The 16,040-nt window shown below is 41.8% G+C and overlaps 1 protein-coding gene across 1 annotated transcript; it reads left to right on the plus strand.

The window, feature by feature from the left end:
- Positions 1-7,733: 7,733 nt before the first annotated feature.
- LOC115186620 (stonustoxin subunit beta-like) lies at positions 7,734-14,066 on the plus strand (the record flags this gene model as incomplete). The annotated part of the gene is made up of 4 exons (XM_029746194.1): positions 7,734-7,885; positions 12,451-12,624; positions 13,072-13,118; positions 13,506-14,066. Coding segments are annotated over 4 exons (903 nt in total), but the record flags the coding sequence as incomplete, so codon positions are not given.
- Positions 14,067-16,040: the final 1,974 nt, after the last annotated feature.

Raw genomic sequence — 16,040 nt, forward strand, 5'->3', positions numbered from 1 at the left:
ACGGCCGGATAAAAAACGTACCCGATTTAATCTGATTATTACTCCTGCCCAGAAACTAGAATATGCATATACTTATTAGCTTTGGATAGAAAACACTCCAAAGTTTCTAAAACTGTTTCAATGGTGTCTGTGAGTATAACAGAACTCATTTGGCAGGCCAAAACCTGAGAAGGTTCCATGCAGGAAGTGCCCTGTCTGACAATTTCTTGGCCTTCTTGATTATCTCTATCCAATACAGGGGATCTCTGCTGTAACGTGACACTTCCTACGACTCCCATGGGCTCTCAGAAGGCGGCAAAAAGCTGAATCGTGGCTTTGCAGGCTCTGGCTGAAAAACATTAGCGCGTTTGGATAGTGGCTGGTACTGTGAGACTCAGGCTCGTGCACGAGTTGACTCCATGTTTTATCTTTGAACAAAAACCACCATTCCCGGTCGGAATATTATCGCTTTTTTATGAGAAAAATGGCATAAAAATTGATTTTAAACAGCGGTTGACATGCTTCGAAGTACGGTAATGGAATATTTAGACATTTTTTGTCACGAAATGCGTCGCGCGCGTGACCCTTCGTCACCCTTGGATAGTGTCTTGAACGCACGAACAAAACACCGCTATTTGGATATAACAATGGATTATTTTGAACCAAACCAACATTTGTTATTGAAGTAGCAGTCCTGGGAGTGCATTCTGACGAAGAACACCAAAGGTAATCAAACTTTTCTAATAGTAAATCGGAGTTTGGTGAAGGCTAAACTTGCTGGGTGTCTAAATAGCTAATCCTGTGATGCCGGGCTATGTACTCAGAATATTGCAAAATGTGCTTTCACCGAAAAGCTATTTTAAAATCGGACACCTCGATTGCACAAAGGAGTTCTGTATCTATAATTCTTAAAATAATTGTTATGTTTTTTGTGAACGTTTATCGTGAGTAATTTAGTAGAAGTGTTCGGTGGGAATGCTAGTTCTGAACGTCACATGCTAATGTAAAAAGCTGGTTTTTGATATAAATATGAACTTGATTGAACAAAACATGCATGTATTGTATAACATAATGTTCTAGGGTTGTCATCTGATGAAGATCATCAAAGGTTAGTGCTGCATTTAGCTGTGGTTTTGTTTTTTGTGACATTATATGCTAGCTTGAAAAATGGGTGTCTGATTATTTCTGGCTGGGTACTCTGCTGACATAATCTAATGTTTTGCTTTCGCTGTAAAGCCTTTTTGAAATCGGACAGTGTGGTTAGATAAAGGAGAGTCTTGTCTTTAAAATGCTGTAAAATAGTCATATGTTTGAAAAATTGAAGTTTTTGTATTTTTGAGGAATTTGTAATTCGCGCCACGCCTATCATTGGATATTGGAGCAGGTGTTCCGCTAGCGGAACGTCTAGATGTAAGAGGTTAAATGGTGTATTTTATCTCGCGTCCAGTCTCATTCCAAACGTCGTAAATTGTTGTATCTGCACGAATCCAGCCTTTACTAAATCATCCATACATCAATTGTCTTGAAATCATTTATTTACTAAACTAAGTAATTCACAGAAAGCATACAAAAAGTAATTATCGTCACAAAGAATTAGTAGAGTAATGTGCTCTAGTGGGCTAAACAGGCATGGCTGGTGTCTTGTTAATAAACAAAGGGTCATAAAGGGTAGCTGAGGAGTCACACAGAGATCATTAATATTAACAATTGATATGCTAAGCCTTTGTACATGAACGCTCACTCATTCGGGAACAATTGTAATCAATATATATTTTCGCTCAGTGTGTCGTCGGGATCCTTGTTGGAGAGTTTTTGTCCTGTTGGAGAGTTTTTGTCCCGTTCTCTCTCTCTCTCGGTTAGAATGGATCTGTCAAAGCGACATTCATTAATGTCGTTATAGAATGGATGTTTCGTCGGTCTTCGCGTTCAATGATATAATTTCTAGCTGCAGACTATTCATTAATATCAAAGACTTGTTATTATTCTGTCAGTCTCTATAGTCTAAAAGTTTAACCACGTGGTATAGTTAACTTTCAGTAGAGGAATTGGATGGTCAAACCTTGGCTCTCTCTTCTGAGGTAAGCTGGTCTCATGAAAGAAAATCAGGGTGGGGGTTTTATACGTGAACATAGAACAGGCTTGTCACATGACGCCTGGTTCTGTCTGTGTCCCTGGGGGGGCGTGCCAATGACTGATTTAAGCTTTGAACAGAAATACATTCTATCACATTAACATCAGTACATAGCATCTCAACGTATTCCAAATAGCTTTATCCTTATTAATACATTTTATACAACCATTTAGATGCAAGTCCCATAGCTGAGGCTATTAACCTCTCTGGCGCATGTGGGACGATTTCGTCCCACCTACGTAACAGCCACCTGAATTCAGTGGCGCGATTTTTGAATCGTTTGAAATACTATTACTTCAATTTCTCAAACATATGACTATTTTACAGCTATTTAAAGACAAGACTCTCCTTAATCTAACCACACTGTCCGATTTCAAAAAGGCTTTACAACGAAAGCAAAACATTAGATTATGTCAGGAGAGTGCCCAGCCAGAAATAATCAGACACCCATTTTTCAAGCTAGCATATAATGTCACATAAACCCAAACCACAGCTAAATGCAGCACTAACCTTTTATGATCTTCATCAGATGACACACCTAGGACATTATGTTATACAATACATGCATGTCTGTTCAATCAAGCTCATATTTATATCAAAAAACAGCTTTTTACATTAGCATGTGACGTTCAGAAAAAGCATACCCCCCGCAAACTTCCGGGGAATTTACTAACAGTTTGCTAAATTACTCACGATAAACGTTCACAAAAAGCATAACAATTATTTTAAGAATTATACATACATTACTCCTCTATGCACTCGATATGTCCGATTTTAAAATAGCTTTTCGGATGAAGCACATTTTGCAATATTCTAAGTACATAGCCCAGCCATCACGGGCTAGCTATTTAGACACCCACCCAGTTCAGCCTTCACCAAAATCACATTTCCTATAAGAAAAATGTTCTTACCTTTCTTGTTCTTCGTCAGAATGCACTCACAGGACTTCTACTTCAATAACAAATGTAGGTTTGGTCCCAAATAATCCATCGTTATATCCAAACAGCGACGTTTTGTTCGTGAGTTCTAGACACTATCAGAATGCTACATCACGGTCTCGCGCATGGCGTGACAAAAAAATGTCTAAATATTCCATTACCGTACTTCGAAGCATGTCAACCGCTGTTTAAAACCAATTTTTTATGCCATTTATCTCATAGAAAAGCGATAATATTCCGACCGGGAATCTGCAATGAGCCTAAACAGCCGAATGAAATTTCTCCACGGGGGCGAATCGTGCATGCGCCTCATTCAATGGTCCTCTGATCGGCCACTTACCAAAGGCGATAATCTGTTTCAGCCTGAGGCTGCCTCGTCATCCTTCATGTTTTTCCCGGGTTCTGAGAACCTATTGGATCCCTGGTAATTGTCACGTTACAGCTAAGATCCTTACTTTTCAATAAACAGATGCAAGACGCACGACTCCTTGTCAGACAGGCCACTTCCTGCATGAAACCTTGTCAGGTTTTTGCCTGCCATAGGAGTTCTGTTATACTCACAGACACCATTCAAACAGTTTTAGAAACTTTAGGGTGTTTTCTATCCAAACCTGAACAATAATATGCATATTCTAGCTTCTGAGTTGGTGTAGGAGGCAGTTAAAAATGGGCACATATTTTTTCCAAAATTCTCAATACTGCCCCCTAGCCCAAACAGGTTAAATAAACAGTTTTATGGTAATATGGCTATATTGTCTCTTCTGAGTATCACACAATTGTACCAAGCGGACCAGTTCGTAGCTGGATTCTTCACCGATCTTTTAACCTTCTACAGAACATAAATGTCATTCGGTTCCCCAATTCTGTGAGTTGGAAGAATTTCCTTGTCTCTCTATGAAATCCCTCTCAGTCTCAACTGGGCCTGTTAGGCAGGACATTTCCTTTGGAATTTACGACCGCCTTGACAGGGCCTGGGTAGGGAGAGGTAGGTAGGGGGATGGTGCAAGGGGGAGGGGGTCAAATGTGCTCCCTGTTACCAGAGAGAGGCCAACGTCATGACAATACATTCAGTTAACCTCTCTGGTGCAGGTGGGACGAATTCGTCCCACCTACGTAACAGCCACTTAAATCCAGTGGCGCGATTTTTGAAACGTTTGAAATACTATTACCTCAATTTCTCAAACATATGACTATTTTACAGCTATTTAAAGACAAGACTCTCGTTAATCTAACCACACTGTCCGATTTCAAAAAGGCTTTACAACGAAAGCAAAACATTAGATTATGTCAGGAGAGTGCCCAGCCAGAAATAATCAGACACCCATTTTTCAAGCTAGCATATAATGTCACATAAACCCAAACCACAGCTAAATGCAGCACTAACCTTTTATGATCTTCATCAGATGACACACCTAGGACATTATGTTATACAATACATGCATGTCTGTTCAATCAAGTTCATATTTATATCAAAAACCAGCTTTTTAGATTAGCATGTGACGTTCAGAAAAAGCATACCCCCGCAAACTTCCGGGGAATTTACTAACAGTTTGCTAAATTACTCACGATAAATGTTCACAAAAAGCGTAACAATTATTTTAAGAATTATAGATACATTACTCCTCTATGCACTCGAAATGTCCGATTTTAAAATAGCTTTTCGGATGAAGCACATTTTGCAATATTCTAAGTACATAGCCCAGCCATCACGGGCTAGCTATTTAGACACCCGGCAAGATTAGCCTTCACCAAACTCCGATTTACTATTAGAAAAGTTTGATTACCTTTCCTGTTCTTCGTCAGAATGCACTCCCAGGACTTCTACTTCAATAACAAATGTAGGTTTGGTCCCAAATAATCCATCGTTATGTTCCATCAGCGACGTTTTGTTCGTGCGTTCTAGACACTATCAGAATGCTAAATCACGGTCACGAGCATGGCACAGAACGTGACAAAAAATTTCTAAATATTCCATTACCGTACTTCGAAGCATGTCAACCGCTGTTTAAAATCAATTTTTATGCCATTTATCTCGTAGAAAAGTGATAATATTCCGACCGGGAATCTGCAATGAGCTAAACAGCCGAATGAAAATACTCCACGGGGGCGAACCGCGCACGCGCCTAATTCAATGGTCCTCTGATGCGACACTTGGAAAAGGAGATAATTTGTTTCAGCCTGAGGCTGCCTCGTCATCGTTCAGGTTTTTCCCGGGTTCTGAGAGCCTATTGGAGCCCTAGGAATTGTCACGTCACAGCTAAGATCCTTACTCTTCAATAAACAGAGACAAGAAGAACAACTCCTTGTCAGACAGGCTACTTCCTGCATGAAACCTTGTCAGGTTTTTGCCTGCCATAGGAGTTCTGTTATACTCACAGACACCATTCAAACAGCTTAGAAACTTTAGGGTGTTTTCTATCCAAACCTGAACAATAATATGCATATTCTAGCTTCTGAGATGGTGTAGGAGGCAGTTAAAAATGGGCACATATTTTTTCCAAAATTCTCAATGCTGCCCCCTAGCCCGTAGAGGTTAAGAGAATAAATGATTAGAATTGAAAATGTTATAACAGTCCTACAATACTGTAGACATAAAACAGACGTAATATTAATATCCTCTTTGTTATTTCTAGATTCAGATGAGCTTGCTGTGATTTGCCAACGTGAACTCAAATCTAATCTAAAGAAGAAGTTTCAATGTGTATTTGAGGGGATCGCTAAACAAAGAAACCCAACACTTCTCAATCAGATCTACACAGAGCTCTACATTACAGAGGGTGGAATAGAAGAGGTCAATAATGAACATGAGCTGAGACAGATTGAGACAACAACCAGGAAACAAGCAAGACCAGAGACTGCAATCAAATGTAACGACATCTTCAAACCCTTAACCGGACAAGACAAATTTATCAGAACTGTGCTGACAAAGGGAGTCGCTGGCATTGGAAAAACAGTCTCTGTGCAGAAGTTCATTCTGGACTGGGCTGAAGGAAAAGCAAATCAGGATGTTCAATTTGTGTTTTCATTCCCTTTTCGGGAGCTGAATTTGATGAAAGGGGACAAAAACACTTTGATTGAACTTCTCTACCACTTCTCAATGGAAACCAAACAATCAAGAATCTCCAACTACGACAAGTACAAAGTTCTGTTCATCTTTGATGGTCTGGATGAGTGCCGACTGCCCCTAGACTTCCAGAAGAACAAGATCTGTTGTGACGTCACAGAGTCAACCTCAGTGGATGTTCTGCTGACAAATCTCATCAAGGGAAACCTGCTTCCCTCTGCTCTCCTCTGGATAACTACCCGACCTGCAGCAGCCAGTAAGATCCCTTCAGGGTGTGTTGACCAGGTGACAGAGGTACGAGGGTTCAATGACCCACAGAAGGAGGAGTACTTCAGGAAGAGATTCAGTGATGAGGACCTGGCCAACAGAATCATCTTACACATAAAGACATCAAGGAGCCTCCACATCATGTGCCACATTCCAGTCTTCTGTTGGATTTCTGCAACAGTCCTTGAACACATGCTGAAACATAAGAGAGAAGAGATGCCCAAGACACTGACTGAGATGTACACACACCTTGTGGTGTTTCATACCAAACAGAAGAATGAAAAGTATCTTGGGAAAGAAGAGACAGGTCCACACTTGAATAAAAAGAGCATTCTGTCACTGGGAAAACTGGCTTTTCAACAGCTAGTGAAGGGCAATCTGATTTTCTATGAAAAAGACCTGAAAGAGGCTGGCATTGATGTCAATGAAGCCTCTGTGTACTCAGGATTGTGCACACAGATCTTTAAAGAGGAATGTGTTCTGTACCAAGACAAGGTGTACTGCTTCGTTCATCTGAGCATTCAGGAGTTTCTGGCTGCTGTGTATGTGTTCCTCTCATTCATCAACAACAATGAGAATCTCATGGACAAACAGCAAACAAAGTCCAGTATCTTTTCTCTGTTGTACAGAGACAAGTCTGAAGTTACTGTCTACAAGAGTGCTGTGGATAAAGCCTTACAAAGTGAGATGGGAAACCTGGACCTGTTCCTCCGCTTCCTTCTGGGCCTCTCACTGGAGTCCAATCAGAAGCACTTACAAGGTCTACTGACAAAGACAAGAAGCAGCTCACAGAGCCATGAAGAGACAGTCAAGTACATCAAGAAGAAGATCAGGGAGAATCCTTCTCCAGAGAGGAGCATCAATCTATTCCACTGTCTGAATGAACTGAATGACCGTTCTCTAGTGGAGGAGATCCAAAGCTACCTGAGATCAGGAAGTCTCTCAGAACCCAACCTGTCACCTGCACAGTGGTCAGCTCTGGTCTTTGTGTTGCTGACTTCAGAAAAGGAGCTGGATGTGTTTGACCTGAAGAAATTCTCCAGATCAGAGGAAACTCTTCTGAGGCTGCTGCCAGTGGTAAAAGCCTCCAGAGCTGCTCTGTGAGTAAATACAATTACATATAAGAAGTATTCATCAGGAAGAAATATTATGCTTAGAGAATAATATGTATTATAATACGTATATTGAAAAACATATTGAATAAATGCATTGATGGAAGATGAATCTATGTGTTGTTTGGGAATATGAACCAAATGCATCTACCGTTGTCCTTCTACACTACTGGTGTTAAATTAACAGTGTATTTGTGAAGTCATGATGATCTCGTTGCAGGCTGTCAGGCTGTGGAGTCACAAAGAAAGGCTGTGCTTCTCTGGTCTCAGCTCTGAAGTCAAACCCCTCACACCTGAGAGAGCTGGACCTGAGTAACAATGACCTGAAGGATTCAGGAGTGAAGCTGCTCTCTGCTGGACTGGAGGATCCACACTGTAAACTGGAGACTCTGAGGTCAGTATTCCTGTATTTGGTCAACAAGTGATAACTGTTCACCAGATCAACATGTGTTTACCAGACACACATAGTCCACATCATATGTGTTTGGACAGTGAAGCTTACAGTTTTACATGTGGTGCTATGCTCCAGCATTTTGGATTTGAGATGTTTCATATTAGTTGATAGTACAGAATGTCACTTTTATTTGAGGGTATTTTCATACATAGCTGTGTTACTGTTAAGACAGGAAAGCACTTTATGTATTTAGTTCTCCCATTTGAAGAATTTGTACGTATTCAGACAAATTGACTTACATTGTATTAAAATTGTCATAAGTTTAGTATTTAGTCCCATGTTCCATGCCTGCAGTGATTACATCAAGCTTGTGATTCTACAAACTTGTTGAATGCATTTGCAGTTTGTCTTGGTTGTGTTTTGGATTATGTTTTTCCTAATAGAAACTGAATGGTGAATAATGTCCTGTCATTTTGGAGTCACTTCACTTGTACTGTCAGTAAGAATAGAACATGTTTCTGAACACTTCTACATTCATGTGGATGCTACCATGATTATGAATAATCATGAATGAATCATTAATGATGATGAATGAGCAATTTACGGAGGCACAAAGATCAGACCCCTTCTGTTATTGGTATTATTCTGTATACTTCTGGCCCTTCTTTGGACACTGTGTTAACTAACCTCCAGACGAGCTTCAATGCCATACAACTCTCCTTCCGTGGCCTCCAACTGCTCTTAAATACAAGTAAAACTAAATGCATGCTCTTCAACCGATCGCTGCCTGCACCTGCCCGCCTGTCCAGCATCACTACTCTGGACGGTTCTGACTTAGAATATGTGGACAACTACAAATACCTGGGTGTCTGGTTAGACTGTAAACTCTCCTTCCAGACTCACTATAAGCATCTCCAATCCAAAATTAAATCTAGAATTGGCTTCCTATTTCGCAACATAGCATCCTTCACTCATGCTGCCAAACTTACCCTTATAAAACTGACCATCCTACTGATCCTTGACTTTGGCGATGTCATTTTCAAAATAGCCTCCAATACCCTACTCAATAAATTGGATGCAGTCTATCACAGTGCCATCCGTTTTGTCACCAAAGCCCCATATACAGTGGGGGAAAAAAGTATTTGATCCCCTGCTGATTTTGTTCGTTTGCCCTACTGACAAAGAAAGGATCAGTCTATAATTTTAATGGTAGGTTTATTTGAACAGTGAGAGACAGAATAACAACAACAACATCCAGAAAAACTCATGTCAGAAATGTTATAAATTGATTTGCATTTTAATGAGGGAAATAAGTATTTGACCCCCTCTCAATGAGAAAGATTTCTGGCTCCCAGGTGTCTTTTAAACAAGTAACGAGCTGAGATTAGGAGCACACTCTTAAAACCTCTTTCATCTAGATGTTCCGCTAGCGGAACACCTCTCCAATATCCAATGATAGGGCGTGGCGCGAATTACAATGTCCTCAAAAATCCGAAAACTTAAATTTTTCAAACATATGACTATTTTACACCATTTTAAAGACAAGACTCTCCTTTATCTAACCACATTGTCCGATTTCAAAAAGGTTTTACAACGAAAGCAAAACATTAGATTATGTCAGGAGAGTACATTGCCAGAAATAATCTCACACCCATTTTTCAAGCTAGCATATATGTCACAAAAAAAACCCACAGCTAAATGCAGCACTAACCTTTGATGATCTTCATCAGATGATACTCCTAGGACATTATGTTATACAATACATGCATGTTTTGTTCAATCAAGTTCATATTTATATCAAAAAACAGCTTTTTACATTAGCATGTGACGTTCAGAACTAGCATACCCACCGAAACTTCAGGTGAATTTACTAACAATTTACTAAATTACTCACGATAAACGTTCACAAAAAGCATAACAATTATTTTAAGAATTATAGATACATTACTCCTCTATGCACTCGATATGTCCGATTTTAAAATAGCTTTTCGGATGAAGCACATTTTGCAATATTCTGAGTAGATAGCCCGGCATCACAGGGCTAGCTATTTAGACACCCACCAAGTTTAGCACTCACCAAAATCACATTTACTATAACAAAAACTTTCCTGTTCTTCATCAGAATGCACTCCCAGGACATCTACTTCAATAACAAATGTAGGTTTGGTCCCAAATAATCCATAGTTATGTTCCATCAGCGACGTTTTGTTCGTGCGTTCTAGACACTATCAGAATGGTAAATCACGGTCGTGCGCATGGCGCATAACGTGACAAAAGATTTCTAAATATTTCATTACCGTACTTCGAAGCATGTCAACCGCTGTTTAAAATCAATTTTTATGCCATTATTCTCGTAAAAAAGCGATAATATTCCGACCGGGAATCTGCAATTAGGTAAACAGCCGAAGGAAAATACTGCACAGGGTCGAATCGGGCACTCGCCTAATTCCATTGTCCTCTGATGTGCCACTTGGGAAAGGCGATAATGTGTTTCAGCCTGAGGCTGCCTCGTCATCGTTCAGGTTTTTCCCGGGCTCTGAGAGCCTATTGGAGCCGTAGGAAATGTCACGTTACAGCTAAGATCCGGACTCTTCAATAAACAGAAGCAAGAACAACAACACCTTGTCAGACAGGCCACTTCCTGCATGAAATCTTCTCAGGTTTTTGCCTGCCATAGGAGTTCTGTTATACTCACAGACACCATTCAAACAGTTTTACAAACTTTAGGGTGTTTTCTATCCAAAGCCAATGATTATATGCATATTCTCGTTACTGGGCAGGAGTCGTAACCAGATTAAATTGGGTACATTTTTTATCCGGATGTGAAAATACTGCCCCCTAGCCCAAAGAAGTTAACTCCATGTGTAACTCTGTGTTGTTATATGTGTCGAACTGCTTTGCTTTATCTTGGCCAGGTGGCAATTGTAAATGAGAACTTGTTCTCAACTTGCCTACCTGGTTAAATAAAGGTGAAATAAATAAATAAATTGGTAATGGTGAGAGGTTAGCATGTTTTGTTGTAGCCTCTTTTATTGGTAATGGTGAGAGGTTAGCATGTTTTGTTGTAGCCTCTGTTATTGGTAATGGTGAGAGGTTAGCATGTTTTGTTGTAGCCTCTGTTATTGGTAATGGTGAGAGGTTAGCATCTTTTGTTGTTGTCTCTGTTATTGGTAATGGTGAGATGTTAGCATGTTTTGTTGTAGCCTCTGTTATTGGTAATGAGGAGAGGTTAGCATGTTTTGTTGTAGCCTCTGTTATTGGTAATGGTGAGAGGTTAGCATGTTTTGTTGTAGCCTCTGTTATTGGTAATGGTGAGAGGTTAGCATGTTTTGTTGTAGCCTCTGTTATTGGTAATGGTGAGAGGTTAACATGTTTTGTTGTATCCTCTGTTATTGGTAATGGTGAGAGGTTAGCATGTTTTGTTGTAGCTTCTGTAAATTTCTCATTCATTATTATTTATGATTCATTCATGATTTTTCTTAATCATGGCATAATCAGGATGCTTTTAGTAGTGTTTAGAAACATGTTATCTACTCACTTGTAAATAAAATGACTCCAGTCACCATCTGTAATGAACACGATGGGAGACAGAGAGCTGGTTTCAAGCGCAGGACTCAGCAAGTGTTTCTTGTAAAGGACCACAGGAGAAGGCAGGTAGCTGGGTCCAGGGGCAGGCAGAAGGTCATACACAGGGGGTCCAAAAAGGCAACAGTACAGGCAGGGAAACGGCAAAAGTCATCATTAGTGAGGCAGGCAAAAACTATCATTCACGGGAGGAGTAAATTACGGGAAATGCAGCACTCCGAATAGCCTTGTGTCACAAAACAAACAACACTTCACAATGATGGGGGTGCAAAGAACTGAACTAAATAGAGTTTGATAATGACATACAGGTGTGTGAACAGGTGATCAGAATTCAGGTGACTGGGATCTGGAGAGTGAGCTGCGTTCAGGGGGATCTAAGTGTTTGAGAGTGTGAGCTGGAAGCAGACGTTACACCATCCACCATTTTAATATTGGGCAAAACATAACCCAAAACACAACCAAAACAAACTGCAAAATCAATCAACGAGTTTGAGTTACAAGCTTGATGTAGTCGCTGCGTTCAAGGAATATCGGATCAAATACTCAACTTGTGACTACTTTAAGCCACTATGAGTGAATTGGTCAGAAAACATATGACTTCTTTAAATAGGGGGACTAGATACATAAAGTGCGTTTATTTTTCTAAACTGTGAAACAGATATGTATGAAAATATCCTCAAATTAAAGGTGACATTATATACTGTCACCTCATATGAATTATTTGATCTGAAATCCAAAATGTTGGAGTTTAGAGCCACATTTAAAATGTTATCTTCACTGTCAAAATAGATATGGTGTGGACTGTATGCTCAATAAAAACTTTGATAATTTGTAATTTATAATATGATACATTAATTTCTGAATAGATATGGCAGGTTTCAGGACACTGATGTATCTGAATATGTTGAAAAAATATACTGCTACTATTTTCACCACCAAAGAACAGCAGTGTGATTTTAATATGATTTGACTCTTTGCAGGCTGTCAGGCTGTCTAGTCACAGAGGAAGGCTGTGCTTCTCTGGTCTCAGCTCTGAGGTCAAACCCCTCACACCTGAGAGAGCTGGACCTGAGCTACAATCACCCAGGAGACTCAGGAGTCAGACTGCTCTCTGCTGGACTGGAGGATCCACACTGCAGACTGGAGAAACTCAAGTATGTAGAGGGTTTATGTCAATGTTCATATCAGACATGTTCGACTTTTCAGGCTAGTTAAGACAAACATTCTTACCACCACTTGGACAAAGTTATATGCTGTGTGTGTGTGTGTGTGTGTGTGTGTGTGTGTGTGTGTGTGTGTGTGTGTGTGTGTGTGTGTTGTGTGTGTGTCCAGTGTGTGTGTGTGTGTGTGTGTGTGTGTGTGTGTCCAGTGTGTGTGTGTGTCCTGTGTGTGTGTGTGTGTGTGTGTGTGTCCAGTGTGTGTGTGTCCAGTGTGTGTGTGTCCAGTGTGTGTGTGTGTGTGTGTGTGTGTGTGTGTGTGTGTGTGTGTGTCCAGTGTGTGTGTGTCTGTGTGTGTGTCTGTGTGTGTGTCTGTGTGTGTGTGTGTGTGTGAGTTCAGGTGTATCCCTCAATGACTGTCTGTTCTTCTGCTTACTGCTACAGTGTGGAACATGGTGGAGAGAACAGAATGAATCCTGGACTTAGAAAATGTGAGTGCTGACTGCTGTGAAGAATATGACTAAGAATAAGTCTTAATTCAAGTTAAGTCAATGACCCCCATCATTACTGACTTGGTCATATTAAATATCAGCTGTAGTTCTACAGAAGCAGAAATCAGGGACACCAACGTTTACACAGAGTTGATATGACAACGTCTGTGTGTGTGTCTGTTTGAGTGTGTGTGTAATTAATGGGAATAAGTGTGTTTTATATTACCATACAGTATAACATATGATCATTTAACAAGTCTCAAGTCACCTTAACTTCTCCTTTTGATACCTAGAAACATCTACATGGAATGAATTAGTGGAAAGTGAGTTAACATTCTAATGTGAATGATGATGATTTCTAATATTGTGTCTGGTTTCATCCATCAGATGTCTGTGATCTCACACTGGACCTAAACACAGTAAACAGACTCCTCTCTCTGTCTGAGGAGAACAGAAAGGTGACATGTAGGAGAGAGGAGCAGCCGTATCCTGATCACCCAGAGAGATTTGAGGACCTTAAACAGGTGCTGTGTAGAGAGGGTCTGACTGGGCGCTGTTACTGGGAGGTAGAGTGGAGTGGGGGAGGGGCTGTTATAGGAGTGACATATAAAGGAATCAGCAGGAGAGGAGGGGTTAAGGACTGTTGGCTTGGACACAATGACAAGTCCTGGAGTCTGTTCTGCTTCGAAGACAGTTACATTGCCTGGCATAATAAAAAATCCTCTATCATAGACGTCCCCTCCTCCAGCCCCCACAGAGTAGGAGTGTATCTGGACTGGCCAGCCGGCACTCTGTCCTTCTATAGAGCCTCCTCTGACACACTGACCCACCTGATCACATTCACCTCCACATTCACTGAGCCCCTATATCCAGGGTTTTGGGTTGATTATGTTGGCTCTTCAGTGTCCCTGAAATAATAACTGGACACACACACACACACACACACACTAACACACACACTAACACACACACTGGACACACACACACACACACACGCACACACTGGACACACACACACACTGGACACACACACACTGGACACACACACACTGGACACACACACACAGGCACACACACACTGGACACACACACACATGCACACACTGGACACACACACACACACACTGGACACACACACACACACACACAGGACACACACACTGGACACACACACTGGAAACACACACACACACTGGACACAGACACACACACACACACACACACACACAATGGACACACACACACACTGGACACACACACACACACTGGACACACACACACACACACACTGGACACACACACACACACACACACTGGACACAAACTGGACACACACACACACACACACACACACACTAGACACACACAAACACACAGGACACACACACACATACACACACACTGGATACACACACACTGGAAACAAAATGGACAGACACAAAATGGACACACACACACACACTCACTGGACACACACACACACACTCACTGGACGGACACACACACACACACTCCCTGGACACACTCACTGGACACACTCACTGGACACACTCACTGGACACACTCACTGGACACACACACACACACACACACACACACACACACACACACACACTCACTGGACACACTCACTGGACACACACACACACACTCACTGGACACACTCACTGGACACACACACACACACACTCAGTGGACACACACTCACTGGACACACACACACACACACTCAGTGGACACACACTCACTGGACACACACACACACAAACTCACTGGACACACTCTCACTGGACGGACACACACACCCACTCACTGGACACACACTCACTGGACACACACACACACACACACACTCACTGGACACACACACACTGGACACACACACACACACACTCACTGGACACACTCACTGGACACATACTCACTGGACACACACTCACTGGACACACACACACACACACTCACTGGACACACTCAGTGGACACACACACACTCACTGGACACACTCACTGGACACACACACACATTCTGGACACACACACACACACACACTCTGGACACACACACACACACACACACACACACACTGGACACACTCACTGGGCACACACACTCACTGGACACACTCACTGGACACACACACTCACTGGATACACACACGCTTGACACACACACACACACACACACACACACACACACACACACACACACACACACACACACACACACACTGGACACACACTGGACACACACTAACACACACACTGGACACACACACACACTGGACACAGACAGACACACACACACACACACTGGACACAGACACACACACACACGCAATGGACACACACACACTAGACACACACAAACACACAGGACACACACACACATACACACACACTGGATACAAACACACTGGAAACAAAATGGACAGACACAAAATGGACACACACACACACACACTCACTGGACACACATACACACACACACTCACTGGACACACTCACTGGACACACTCACTGGACACACACTCACTGGACACACACACACACACACACACACACACACACACTGGACACACTCACTGGACACACACACACACACTCACTGGACACACTCACTGGACACACACACACACACACACTCAGTGGACACACACTCACTGGACACACACACACACACACTCAGTGGACACACACTCACTGGACACACAAACACACAAACTCAAAGGACACACTCTCACTGGACACACACACACACTCACCGGACACACACACACACTGGACACACACACACACTCACTGGACACACTCACTGGACACACACTCACTGGACACACACTCACTGGACACACACACTCACTGGACACACACACACACTCACTGGACACACTCACTGGACACACACACACACTCTGGACAC

This window comes from Salmo trutta, unplaced genomic scaffold, assembly GCF_901001165.1.
Source record: "Salmo trutta unplaced genomic scaffold, fSalTru1.1, whole genome shotgun sequence".
NCBI lineage: Eukaryota > Metazoa > Chordata > Actinopteri > Salmoniformes > Salmonidae > Salmo > Salmo trutta.